General features: G+C 49.6%; 1 protein-coding gene across 1 annotated transcript in view; it reads left to right on the top strand.

The window, feature by feature from the left end:
* MINDY4 (MINDY lysine 48 deubiquitinase 4) overlaps positions 1 to 14,441 on the top strand; it is a 74,188-nt gene that overhangs the window by 33,781 nt on the left and 25,966 nt on the right. Inside the window, exons 10-13 of the mRNA XM_056857137.1 lie at positions 34 to 138; positions 1,002 to 1,065; positions 3,174 to 3,239; positions 6,067 to 6,134. Coding sequence (XP_056713115.1) covers positions 34 to 138; positions 1,002 to 1,065; positions 3,174 to 3,239; positions 6,067 to 6,134 — 303 coding nt within the window. The remainder of the gene's footprint in view (positions 1 to 33; positions 139 to 1,001; positions 1,066 to 3,173; positions 3,240 to 6,066; positions 6,135 to 14,441) is intronic.

Below are 14,441 nucleotides of genomic sequence, written 5' to 3' on the forward strand. Positions count from 1 at the left end.
GCTAGTCTTTTTGGATTTCTTGTCCCCAAACAGTAGGAGCCTGCAGCCTTCAGAAGCTCAGAGGACCAAATGCCTAGCTTTGGCTCTTGCCGATATTTTATGGCGTGCTGGTGGCAGCGAGAAAGCCACAGTGGCCTTGTAAGTAAAAAGCGTACATTAAAGGATCGAGTAAAATGTCTCTGGGCAAAGAAAGCTTCCCATTAATACTCCCCCCTTTGCTTGAAACTGTGTGGGGCTGTGGCTCAGCGGTAGAGCATCTGCTTGACATGCAGAAAGTCCCAGGTTCAACTCCCAGCATCTCCAGTTAAAAAGATCAGGTGGCATATGCGATGTGGAAGACCTCTGCCTGAGACCCTAGAGAGCCGCTGGCCAGTCTGAGTAGACAATACTGACTTTGATGGACTGAGGGTCTGATTCAGTATAAGGCATCTTCCTGTGCATGCTTTTGGAAAGGGGCCGTGGCTCAGTGGTAGAGCATCTGCTTGGCATGCAGAAGGTCCCAGGTCCAATCCCTGGCATCTCCAGCTAAAAGGGTCAGGTGGAAGGTGATGTCAAAGATCACTACCTAGTACCCTGGAGAGCCACTGCCAGTCTGAGTAAACTGTTCTGACCTTTGTGGACCAATGGTCTGATTCAGCAGAAGGCAGCTTCATGTGTCCTTACATTAAGAATATATTTAGGGAAGAGCATCTGCTTGGCATGCAGAAGGATCTGGGAGACTCGGGTTTGAATTCCCCACCCTACCATGGAAGCTCACTGGGTGATCCTAGAGCCACTCTCTTTCTCTCAGCCTAATGTACCCTGTAGGGTTGTTGTGGGGGTGAAATGGAGGAGGGGAGAATGACGATGGAAGCCTCTAGGTGTTTCCATTGGGGAGTAAAGCAGAGAATAAATTAATAAATAAGTATGCATCTCCTTCCTCATCTTTATACCCGCCCGCCCCTCTAGTTGCAGATTTCAAGGGTCTGTTAAATGCTGTTTCATCTGTCTCTCCTCTCCAGGTGCTCAGGAACACAGCAGTTCACCCCCTCAGGAAAATACAAAGCCGACGGGATCTCGGAAACGGTAGGATTTTATTCCCACTTCTGTGCGCGCACGCGCAATTCTCCGACAGCTGCAAGTCTCCTGGACCGAGGCTGCCGGCCTGACGCAGGCGCGGAATTTGGAATCCTGAGAATCTCGGCTCTCCCTCCGAGGAGAAAAACATGCAGCTAGCCCTCATGATAGAGGTAGACAGCAGGAAATTTGTGACCGGTGTCTGGCAAAGGGAGGGATGCCAGAGCAACTTTCAACCCCTCTGACATTTCAAGACTCCTTTCTGGCCAGCTGGTTCTGGACGTGCTATAATCCCCTGTTGCAAATGCCAAAAGAGAGGGATTCTGCTTCTTTCTGTCTTTCCCTTAGCCTGGCTGCTGTCACACGGGGCTAGCTTCATTTCCCGTGCAAATATGCACGTAGCAGAGACCCAACACCAGGCTTTCTTTGCGAAAACAAATCCAGTGTCGGGGCTCTGCTACGAGAATTGCATGTCTGCTTTAGAGGAGGGGGCTGCTTTCTGGCGGAAAAGCAGCTCCCCAGTTAACGCTCCAACCCGACTGGCGGTCCATTTGATGAAGGGGGGAAAAAACCACCAAAGAAAAGAGGTAATATCAGAACAGTACCGAACTGGAACAATGATCCTTGCAGAATGAAAATCAAAATGCATTGCAATTAATATTCCCCTCAAGGGCAATAGACATTAATGTTCTGTTTCCACCCAGAGAATCTTTCTCAGTGAGTGTTTAGTACATTCTGTTTTTAATTCCGCCCTTCCTGTAAAGAACACATGGGAATTTGGATGCTTCTCTGTTCCCCATTTGGTGCTCACAATAATCCTCCAACGTTGGCTAGGCTGAGGGGGAGGGGCTGGCCTAAGGTCACCCAGCGAGCTTCTAAGGCAGAGTGGGGATTGGAGCGTGACCCTCCCAGATCCAAGTCCAGCACTCCAACCACCACCCCAGAACACCAGCACAGGGCAGATAGAGGCGTCCATCCCTACCGAAAGGAGAACGGGAGTGAGAATCTCCATCCTTTGCCTTGATCTGTTGATGGTCACAGACCAACTAACGTACGTACAGATATCTCTCTGGCTAACTGGATATAGACCCAGTTATAGAACCATAGAATCATAGAGTTGGAAGGGACCACCAGGGTCATCTAGTCCAACCCCTTGCACAGTGCAGGAAATTCACAATGACCTCCCCACCCCCACATCCCCAGTGACCCCTACTCCACGCCCAGAAGATGGCCAAGATGCCCTCCCTCTCTTGATCTGCCTAAGGTCATAGAATCAGCATTGCTGACAGATGGCCATCTATGGTTTACCATAGAGTTTCTGCCGAATCTTAGAGTGGTGTGACATCACTTGCGGGTTTGGCCTGGAAATGCCATCACCCCGCCAACACAATGGCACCTTCCATGTCCCTGCCTCCCCAGTCGCCTGCTAGGTGCCAGCCATTGGCTGGCAACCCTCGGCCGAAGTGTGAAGAGTCTATTCTGTTCCTGCTGTTGTTCCTGTGTGTTTTATTTTAGCGGTTTTTGTCAGTGATTCAGTGTAGTTAGAAGTGGGATAGCAGTGGAGAGCCAGCGTGGTGTAGTGGTTACAAGCGGTGGTTTGGAGCACTGGACTCTGATCTGAAGAACCGGGTTTGATTCCCCACTCCTCCACATGAGCGGCGGAAGCTAATCTGGTGACCTGGGTTGGTTTCCCCATCCTCCACACGAAGCCACCTGGGGGACCTTGGACTAGTCACACTCTCTCAGCCTCACCTACCTCACAGGGTGTCTGTGCTGGGGAGGGAAAGGGAAAGTGATTGTAAGCCGGTTTGATTCTCCCTTAAGTGGTAGGGAAAGTCAGCATATAAAAACCAACTCTCCTTCGCCTCCTTTTTCCTCCTCCTCCTCCTCCTTCTTCCTCCTCCTTCTCCTCCTCCTCCCCTCCTCCTCCTCCTCCTCCTCCTTCTTCTTCTTCTTCTTCTTCTTCTTCTTCTTCTTCTTCTTCTTCTTTTTTGATGGATTAAATAAATAAACAAAATGGCAACCAGCTCTGTGTCCCTTTTGGGTTTGTTGGCATAATTAGAAGTTCACTTTCTAGTCTGACATGAACTAAATCCTCTCTGCCTCTGCTTCCACAGCTTATGTTGCACGTAGTCACAAAATATGAAGACCTGCTGAGGTTTCTACAGCAGAACATTTTTCAGGTATGGCACCTGGCCCGGAGGTGGCCTTCCTCGTTCAGATCTGTGATGGTCTGCAGATAGCAAAGTATAAAAGCATTTGCTGGTACAGTGCATTACCCTTTTAGCCTTTCCCTGTCCTTTGTCAGGGACTCCAGCGTTTCTGAAATCATAAATATAACAGAAGCCGCCCTGACACTCGTGCCGCTCTCCACAGAGTATTCCCTAGTATTACAGAGAGGAAGGAAATGGTTGTAAAACACAGGATCCGCTTCCCAGACATGTTAAATTGTCAATGGTCATTTATGCATGGGAGTTTTACCTGAGGTTCGTTGCTCGCTGGACCCACACTGTCTTCTTCAGAAGCGATGCACCAGCAGTCTCCAAGCTCAAAACAAGAAGCCCGCCCCTTGAAATGCTGCTTTGTGATTGGTTGTAGTTCTTTCTTTGGGGGAGAAGTCCCTCCCCCCATGGAAATCCAAGTGCCCAGCCAAAATGCATTTTAAAAGACAAAAACAAAATGGAGCACCTTAAAAGGAATGGGGTTTTTAAAAGTCCATTCTTCTGCCCAGAAAGAGCTCCCAGGAAGCATTTGAATCCCCGCCTCTTTACATGCTGATTTGTAATTGGCTGTGAGAGAAACCAAGGTTGTGTGTCTCATGCTTTGGCTTATGCACAAGGATTTCACCCAGACTGAGTTCAGGGGAGAGGGAAGAATTGGGTTAACAGAGGGACGAAAAGACCCGGAGTTTGCGAGGGCTGGTAGCGAGGTCATCTCTAATACACGGAAAACTCATGCATAACTCCAAGGAACAACCGAGACGGACCGGTGTGTGTGTGTGAACGTGAGTGAAAGTACCCACACATAAATGACCAATGTTACGATAACAGCAGCAATGCCAGAATATATCCGATGTGGCAGTCTCAACGGAGATCTTGGTGGTGGGAAGTGCCATCAATTCATAGCCAGCTTATGGAGATTCCCTCGGGGTTTCAAGGCGAGAGACAAGCAGAGGTGGTTTGCCATCACCTGTCCCTGCGTAGCAACCCTGGACTTCCTTGGTGGCCTCCCATCCAAGTACTAAACGAGGCTGGCCCTGCTTAGCTTCCGAGGGCTGCCGAGGTCAGGCTAGCCTGTCCCATCCAGGTCAGAGCAACAGAGATCTTACTGGGGCAAAACTACATGAAAAATTTGTGTCTTCTTCCCTCCCCCTTGTTCTTAATTTATTTTAAATATCTTTCACTGCCCGTCTGAGTAGACAATCCTGACTCTGAAGGACCAACGCTTTCAGTCAGTATAAGGCAGTTTCCTGTACTCCTAATAAAGTTTTGTTGGAATGCATGATGCCACTTATGCGAACCTGCACATGGCTTTTCTGCCATGGTGTAACAAAAGTCAAGTGTAGTAGCACCTTAAAGGCCAGCGATTTGTTTTCCAGGGTGTACGTTTCTTGAGTCAGAGCTCACTTCATCAGATACCAAGTTAGCTGTGACTCAGGAAAGCTTCCACCCTAGGAAATGTTTTGGTCTATAAGGTGCTACTGGACTCGAGTTTTATTCTACTACTACATACCAACATGGCTAGCCACCCGATGCTTCTCTGTTGTGGGGAGGGGAAGGGAAGGTGATTGTAAGCCAGTTTGAGACCAGCATGGTGTAGTGGTTAAGAGAGCGGTGGTTTGGAGCGGGGGACTCTGATCTGGAGACCCAGGTTTGATTCCCGACTCCTCCACATGAGCAGCGAAGGCTGATCTGGTGAACTGGATTTGTTTCCCCGCACCTCCACATGAAGCCAGCTGGGTGACCTTGGCTAGTCACACACTCTCAGCCTCACCTACCTCACAAGGTGTCTGTTGTGGGGAGAGGAAGGGAAGGTGATTGTAAGCCAGTCTGAGTCTTCCTTAAGTGGTAGAGAAAGTCGGCATATAAAAATCAACTCTTCTTCTTCATCATCTTCAAGATGGAGATAATCAGGGTATAAAAAACAGCTCTTCTTCTTCCCACTGTCACATTCCCAGTTCTGCAGATTTTCTCCTAACCTACTTACGTTTTTGATGGTGCCATCCTAAGCAGAGTTACACCATTCTAAGCCCACTGTCTTCAGTGGACCGAGAAGGATGAAACTTCACTGAGGATGGTGCCGTAAATATCCTGGCATGTGTTTCTAAGCAACTGAACATGTCTACAAACAAAAAGGAAAATGCAGGAGTGTTCTGCAGCGATGTGCGCTCTGCACACAAATGATAGTCACATACTACTGAATAAATACGAAGCTGCCTTCTACTGAATCAGACCCTTGGTCCATCCAAGTCAGTATTGCCTACTCAGACCAGCAGCGGCTCTCCAGGGTCTCAGGCAGAGGTCTTTCACATTACCTACTTGCCTAGTCCCTTTAACTGGAGATGCCGGTGATTGAACCTGGGACCTTCTGCAGGCCAAGCAGATGCTCTACCCCTGAGCCACACCCCCTCCCCCACTGTTTCCACTCTTCCTTCGATAATGCCTCGGTTCAATTCCAGGAATTTCAATAGCAGACTGTAGAAAAACTCTAGAGAGCAGCTGCCAGCTAGAGTAGGAAACGCTTCTTTGCAAAGCCTACATCTGTAGTCAGCTGTAGTTTGGCGTCCCTGTAAACCCTCCAACACAACACTCAGGGTTGATGAAATGATGAAATCATTCCCAATTGAAAATGGTCACGTGTCTTTCCCAGCTTGAGTCTTGCATTTTTGAAAAGTCTGTATTTTAAATATAGGAAAATACATGTGTAGTTCCTCCATGAATGGCCAGTTTGAAAGGGATGCTTCAAACTCAATGTTTTGACTTTCTTTCCTCTCTGCTCCCTGCCTCCCAGTTTGAATCCGGCCCACACGGGTGCATTCTTCTGACTCTGTCTGCAATATTATCAAGATCCATCAATCAGTGAGTATATTTGCATTTCTTTCTCCCAAATGCCGTTGGTTCCTAAGCTCTGGGATAGATTTCGAAAAATGAATGGCACATGTCAATGTTCTGAAGTAGGTGTCAGCTTCCCATAGATGAAATTCCTTAGATTTGGATTTCTGGGGAATCGGCCACACCTGTAATCCCAAATGAGCACGTCCACATCTGTGTTTGCGGTACCTGATTTGCTCATGCAAAGTATGTGACCCCCCATGTTCTTGTTGGGTAGTGGGCTTCAGTACGTGAAGGGCCGTAGCTCAGTGGTAGAGCATCTGCTTGGCATGCAGAAGGTCCTAGGTTCAATCCCCAGCATCTCCAGTTAAAGGGACTAGGCAAATAGGTGATGTGAAAGACCTCAGCCTGAAACCCTGGAGAGCCGCTGCCTGTCTGAGTAGACAATACTGACTTTGTAAAAGAGCGGTTCCTCAGTAGAACAGGCTTCTTCGGGAGGTGGTAAGCACTCCTTCCCTGGAGGTTTTTAAGCAGAGGCTATATGGCCATCTGTCAGCAATGCTGATTCTATGACCTTAGGCAGATCATGAGAGGGAGGGCATCTTGGCCATCTTCTGGGCATGGAGTAGGGGTCGCTGGGGGTGTTGGGGGAGGTAGTTGTGAATTTCCTGCATTATGCACGGGGTTGGACTAGATGACCCTGGTGGTCCCTTCCAACTCTATGATTCTATGATTCTACTGGACTCGAATCTAGCAGATGCTATCTGACTTGCTGCACACTCTTAGTCCATTGCTTTAAGAGCACAGCAGATTCAAAGCGCATTAGTCAGGCGAGATGAGGAGAGAGACAGAGGGAGTACATACAGAGGAACTCAGCTGCTCTGCCCTTATCACTTGTTTACATTGAGCAAACTTAATGAGTTTATCCCTTATCACTCAAGAGAACAAACTGTGGGCTTTTAGGCTGCGCTGGGCAGCCTTCGACAGAGCAGGCTGTTCTTTCTTAAGTGTATTTTAATTGGCGCTGTCAGAACATTTCCCCCTTCTCGGCTTGGAGAAACAGCAGAGGACAGATTCCCTTGCCTTCTCCTGGGGCGAGGAGGACATACGTGCCAAGAAGTTTCTGGTACAGGCTTGGCGAAGGGCAGCAGTGAAGCATAGCTGGCATATTTTGGAACGGGTGTCGAAAAGGGCCAGGGATGGATGTCTTTGAGACCGAACGTTTCCCAGGCGAGCCCCTGAGTAATGTCAGACGGAGTTCTGCTCAGCTGCGCAGCTCCCTAGGTGATCTGATGTCATAAAAACATCAGAAGAGCCCTGCTGGATCAGACCAGTGGTCCATCTAGTCCAGCATCCTGTTTCACACTGTGGCCAACCAGTTCCTCTGGAGGTCCAACAACAAACTGGGCACAGAGGCAGAGGCCTTCCCCTGATAACAATGTAAGAAGAGCCCTGCTGTGGCCAACCAGTACCTCTGGAGGGCCAACAACAGGGCGTAGGGCCCAAGGCCTTCATTAGAACTTAAGAAGAGCCCTGCTGGATCAGACCAGCAGTCCATCTAGTCCAGCATCCTCTCTCACACAGTAGCCAATTAGTTCCTCTGGACAGCCAAGAACAGGGCACAGAGGCCGAGGGCTTCCCTTGATAAGACCACAAGAAGAGCCCTGCTGGATCAGACCAGTGGTCCCCCTAGTCCAGTAGCCAGCCAGTTCCTCTGGAGGGCCAACAAAAGAGCATAGAAGCCGAGGCCTTCCCCTGATAAGACCACAAGAAGAGCCCTGCTGGATCAGACCAGCAGTCCATCTAGTCCAGCATCCTGTCTCATACAATAGCCAATTAGTTCCTCTGGACAGCCAAGAACAGAGCACAGAGGCCGAGGCCTTCCCCTGATAACAATGTAAGAAGAGCCCTGCTGGATCAGAGCAGTGAGGGTCCATCTAGTCCAACATCCTGGCTCACACAGTGGCCAACCAGTTTCTCTGGAGGGCCAACAACAGGGCTTAGGTCCCAAGGCCTTCACTAGAACTTAAGAAGAGCCCTGCTGGGTCAGACCAGCAGTCCATCTAGTCCAGCATCCTCTCTCACACAGTAGCCAATTAGTTCCTCTGGACAGCCAAGAACAGGGCACAGAGGCCGAGGGCTTCCCCTGATAAGACCACAAGAAGAGCCCTGCTGGATCAGAGCAGTGAGGGTCCATCTAGTCCAGCATTCTGTTTCAAACAGTGGCCAACCAGTTCCTCTGGAGGACCGATAGAGGCCAAGGCCTTTCCCTGACAAGAACATCAGAGGAGCCCTGGTGGATCAGACCAGTGGTCCATCTAGTCCAGCATCCTCTCTCACACAGCTGCCAATTAGTTCCTCTGGACAGCCAAGAACAGGGCACAGAGGCCGAGGGCTTCCCCTGATAAGACCACAAGAAGAGCCCTGCTGGATCAGAGCAGTGAGGGTCCATCTAGTCCAGCATTCTGTTTCAAACAGTGGCCAACCAGTTCCTCTGGAGGACCGATAGAGGCCGAGGCCTTCCCATGACAAGAACATCAGAGGAGCCCTGAGGGATCAGACCAGTGGTCCATCTAGTCCAGCATCCTGTCTCACACAGCGGCCAGCCAGTTCCTCTGTGAAGTTAGGCAGATTCTGTGAAGTTAGGCAGATCCTGAGATGGAGGGAAGGGATGAGTCAGTGCTTGGCTCTCGTGGCCCTTTCTTACATGCCCATGGTAATGCTGATCGCCACTTTGGGATCAGGAAGCGATTTCCCTTGAGGCCAGATAGGCCAGGGATCCTGGAGGGCTTTTGTTGCCAACTTCTGGGCATAAAGCAGGGGTCACTGGTAGGGTTGCCAGGTCCCTCTTCGCCACCGGCGGGAGATTTTTGGGGCAGAGCCTGAGGAGGGCGGGTTTGGGGAGGGACTTCAATGCCATAGAGTTCAATTGCCAAAGCCGCCATTTTTCTCCAGCTGATCTGATCTCTATCAGCTGGAGATCAGTTGAATTAGCAGGAGATCTCCTGCTACTACCTGGCAGTTGGCAACCCTAGTCACTGGGGTGTGTGTGGGGAAGTAGTTGTGAATTTCCTGCAGTATGCAGGGGGTTGGACTAGATGAACCTGGTGGTCCCTTCCAACTCTACTATTCTATGATAGTTAAGATTGGGCACATCATGTTCTCTTGCTCAGGAACATCATGCCATGTAGTCTGTATCACCTGGCTTGTTCTACATTTCTCAGTCTAGATCTAGGCTTAGGCCTTGTTCCAGATTTTCTTTTCCCCAGGGAAGATATTTGAATGCCGCACAAGAGACTGGGAAAAAGTTCCACCTCCTTCTGACCTCCCGTCTGGCCTTTGGTCTCTCTCCCCTGCGTATTAGAAGCACGCTTTGAATGAAGATGCCCGCTTCCGCTCCGGAGCCCCCCATGGGGCCGGCTCCTGAAACTTTTTCAAACTTTCCCCCCTCCACGGCGCTTCTGGGAGGATGGCAAGAACAATGGGGAGTGTTTTTGTGTTTCATAAAACCCAGAGCATCAAGATTAAAATAAAATTTAAAAACCACACGGAAAGGAAACAATGGCATTGAGGGAACAGCCCGGCATCTTAGGAACATGGGAGGTCAGGAGGGGGCTGCTCGATCCATTAAAACCCGGTCTGTTCTAATCCACGGAAAATGTGACCTGGCCTCATGGGCCGCATTTGCCGCCATCTCAAACCTCAAAGAGCCCGGCCTCTGCCGCTTCTCCATCCTTCCTGAGCATCGTTCCAGGATCCCTCCTGATCTGAGCCATATTTCTGTGACATTGTTTTTGTGTGGTTTGCCCTGTAGTCTAATGTATGTTCATTTAGAGTGCTCTTGGGGTCATTTATATTCAAATCCCTTCTCCATCCCGGCGTCTACAAACGAACGTACTGTACTCCATCAAATTGCTAATTGTCCTGTGCGCCCTGGTTGACAACTTTCGCGTTCCAGGTGTCTCGTGATCGGTCCTTCATGCTGAGTGGCCTAGTGTAGTGGCGTGGTGTAGTGGTTAAGAGCAGTGGTTTGGAGCGGGGGACTCTGACCTGGAGGACCCACTCCTCCACATGAAGCCAGCTGGGTGATCTTGGCCAGTCACAGTTCTCTCCGAACTCTCTCAGCCCCACCTACCTCATAGGGTGTCAGTTGTGGGGAGGGGAAGGGAAGGTGATTGTAAGCCGGTTTGATTCTTCCTTAAGTGGTAGAGAAAGTCGACATATAAAAGCCAACTCTTTCTTCTTCTTCTTCTTCTTCTTCTTCTTCTTCTTCTTCTTCTTCTTCTTCTTCTCCTTCTTCTTCTCCTCCTCCTCCTCCTCCTCCTCCTCCTCCTCCTCCTCCTCCTCCTCCTCCTCTGTTGTATGCTACTTGTGGGTCTCTGGGTTTTCATGCTGGTGAACCTGAGGGGCTGGGGAGAGGCTATGCCTCAGTGGAAGAAGAAGAAGAAAAGTTGGTTTTTATATCCTGCTTTTCTCTACCTTTAAGGAGTCTCAAAGTGGTGTACAATTGCCTTCCCTTCCTCCCCCCTCCCACAGGCACCTTGTGAGGTAGGTGGGACTAAGAGAGTTCTGAGAGAACCCTGTGACTAGTCCAAGGCCACCCAGCTGGCTTCGTGAGTAGGAGTGGGGAAACCCACCCAGATCACCAGATTAAGAGTCCACCGCTCATGTGGAGGAGTGGGGAACCAACCCCAGTTCTCCAGATTAAGAGTCCACTGCTCTTAACCACTACACCATGCACTGAAAGTCAAAAGAGCCTCTGCTTGGCATGCAGCAGGTGCCAGGTTCAGTCTCCAGCATTGCCAGTTAAAAGGACCATCGGGGTGATGTGAAAGTCCTGAGACCCTGGAGAGCCGCTGCTAGTCTGAGTTGACGATACTGACCTTTGGTGGACCAAGGGTCTGATTCAGTATAAGGCAGCTTCCTATGAAGGGCCATGATTCAATGGTAAAGCATCTGCTTGAAGTGCAGAAGGCCCCAGGTTAAATCCCCAGCATCTCCTGTTAAAAGGACCAGGCAGGAGGTGATGTGAAAGACCTCCTCTGACTGAGACCCTGGAGAGCCGCTGCCGGTCTGAGTAGACAGTTCTGACCTTGGTGGACCAAGAGTCCGATTCATGTGTTCATCTGCTAACAGTGGGACATGTGTTCCTTTGGCCATCCGTTGTGAATGGACCGCCTTTTCCTAAATGCTTCAATTGGTGTAATTTGAGCCGTTTCCCCCCTTCCTTTCCAACCTGTCTTCTATTTCTGTCATCGACTCGTAATTGTGTGTTTTGTTCATGTCAAACACTCTGTTGCCATGAAGAAGGGGTGTGAGGTCACCCCTGGAGCATTACCGCTTGGCCACATGGATATGAGCCGTGAGAGAGCCAGACCGCACTTCGGCACGCACGCGTGCACTATTTCGTTTTCCAAATTTGCAGCGAGCGGCAGGAAGGGCCTGCAATTAGAAAGATGGGTGGGGGGAGAAATGGTTTATTTTGCTTGGGTATGTTGGCATTTCCCCCAGCAGTCAACCACTGGCCTTTTACTTTCTGTCAATGGCACGCGGTGGGAGGGAGCGTCTCGCTTGACTCTGATCTTTCAGTGGGCCTCAAAAGGATGCCATGGAAACTCCTGCCTTGAAAAGCATTTGCCAAAGGTTGGGGAGGGGCTATGGCTCAGTGGTAGAGCATCTGCTTGGCATGCAGAAGGTCCCAGGTTTAGTCCCACCAGCATCTCCTGTTAAAGGGACTAGGCAAGTAGATGATGTGAAAGACCCTTGCCTGAGACCCTGGAGAGCCACTGCAGGTCAGAGTAGACAATACTGACTTTGATGGACCAAAGGTCTGGTTCAGTATAAGGCAGCTTCATGTGTTCATGTGTTCTGTAAGCATAGAACGGCAGTGAAGTAGTGGATTTCCCAGAAAGGGTTTGACTTTGGGCTGAGGAGGTTCATTCCCCCCCCCCCAGTTCTTCCTCCAAAATGTTCATTAAGCAGAATAGAGGAACCTGCATTATACTGAGTCAGAGAATTGGTCTGTCAAGGTCAGTATTGCCTCCTCTGGCAGGTAGCAGCTCTCAGGGGGCTCTAGTAGAGGTTGCTCATTACTACATAGCTTGGTGTAGTGGTTAAGAGCTATGGTTTGGAGCAGTGGACTCTGATCTGGAGAACCGGGCTTGATTCCCCCACTGCTCCACATGAGCGGCGGACACTAATCTGGTGCACTGGATTTGTTTCCCCACTCCTCCACATGAAGCCAGCTGGGTGACCTTGGCTAGTCACAGCTCTCTCATCCCCACCTACCTCACAGGGTGTCTGTTGTGGGGAGAGGAAGGTGATTGTAAGCCGGTTTGATTCTCCCTTAAGTGGTGGAGAAAGTTGGCATATACAAACCAACTCTACTTCTAAAAAAAATGCATTAACATAATTGATAGTCCGCCTTTCTCACAAGGGAATCAAGGCAGATTACACATCGTGAGTCAGTACAATCAACAAAATAAGACTTTCAGTAACCAATGCATTAGGATTTTAGAAGTCTGGAACCTCCAGAAAGAACTGAAGCATAGTATAAGCAGAAGAAAAAGAGTTGGTTTTTATACCACAGATTTCTCTACCTTTTTAAGGAGAATCAAACCAGCTTACAATCGCCTTCCCTTCCTCTCCCCACAACAGACACCTTGTGAGGTAGGTGGGGCTGAGAGAGTTTGGAGAGAAATGTGACTGGCCAAGGTCACCCAAGCTGCCTTCATCTGTAGGAGTGGGGAAACAAACCCTGGTCACCAGATTAGCGTCTGCCCCCATGTGGAAGAGTGGAGAATCAACCCCGGTTCTCTAGATTAGAGTCCACCGCTCTTAACCCCCACACCAGTGGAAGAGCATATGTTTTGCATGCCAAAGGCCATGTGAAATGGCCTTACACTGAATCTGACCATCAAGGTCCATTGAAGTCAGTATTGCCTATGCAGACTGCCAGCCGCTCTGCAGGGTCTCAGGCAGAGGTCTTCCACGCCACCTACTGCCTTGTCCTTTTAACTGGAAATGCTGGGGATTGAACCTGGGACCTTCTGCATGCCAAGCAGAGGCTGTACCACTGAGCCACAGCCCCTCACATGAAGCTGCCTTGTATTGAATCAGACCACTCGTCCATCAGGGTCAGTATTGTCTACTCAGACTACCAGCAGCTCTCCAGGGTCTCAGACAGAGGTCTTTCACATCACCTACTTTCCTGGTCCTCTTAACAGGAGGTACCAGGGATCAAACTGAGGACCTGCCCGCCAAGCAAATGCTCGACCACTGAGCCACTGGCCCCTCCCTTCAATCAGCATCTCTGGTTATGGGATCTCAGGCAGTTGGAGTGGGAGAAATCTATCACTGCTAGTTGGAGTAGGCAGTTCTGGCCCAGTTGGACCCATGGTCTGACCCCGTGTGAAACAGACTCTGCATGTTCACAATTCATTCTCCAAACAGGCTTGTGCATTTTTGAGTGTCCCTTATCCAGACATCCGATATCTGGATTGACCTGAAAACCAGACTTTTTGAGCCGGCATGCAGGTATTATTCACAGGCCCTCTGCAGCACGCCAGTTTGCTTTCTGATGGTTCAGTGTACACAAAGATGACTAAAAATATTGTTTAAAATTACATTCAGGCTATGTGTATAAAGTGTATATAAAACATATACGAAAAAATAAATGAACATTGTGTTTGGACTTGGGTCCCACCTCCAAGATATCTCATGATGTTAAATTTAAAAAATATTAAAAACCTTCCCTGGAGGTTTTTAAGCAGAAGCTAGATGGCCATCTGCCAGCAATGCTGATTCTATGACCTCAGGCAGATCATGAGAGGAAGGGCATCTTGGCCATCTGGGCATGGAGTAGGGGGTCACTGGGGGTGTGGGGGAGTGAGGTAGTTGTGCATTTCCTGCATTGTGCAGGGGGGTTGGACTAGGTGGTCCCTTCCAACTCTGTAATTCTGTGATTCTACGTATATGCAAATATTCCAAAATATGGAAAACTCTGAAATACGGACCACTTCTGGTCGCAAGCAGTCCTGATTCATGAACACATGAAGTTGCCTTATACTGAATCAGACCCTTGGCCCATCAAAGTCAGTATTGTCTACTCAGGCTAGCAGAGGCTCTCCGGGGTCTCAGGCTGAGGTCTTTCACATCACCTCCTTGCCTAGTCCCTTTAACTGGAGATGCTGGGGGATTGAACCTGGGACCTTCTGCATGCCAAGCAGATGCTCTACCACTGAGCCACAGCCCCTCCCCTAAGGGGCTCCCCAAGTGAGCTGTAAATCTCAGAGCTGCGTCCTTGATGGTTACTTCCTTGCTAGCAGAAATGAT

Source organism: Euleptes europaea, chromosome 11, assembly GCF_029931775.1.
Source record: "Euleptes europaea isolate rEulEur1 chromosome 11, rEulEur1.hap1, whole genome shotgun sequence".
Lineage (NCBI taxonomy): Eukaryota > Metazoa > Chordata > Lepidosauria > Squamata > Sphaerodactylidae > Euleptes > Euleptes europaea.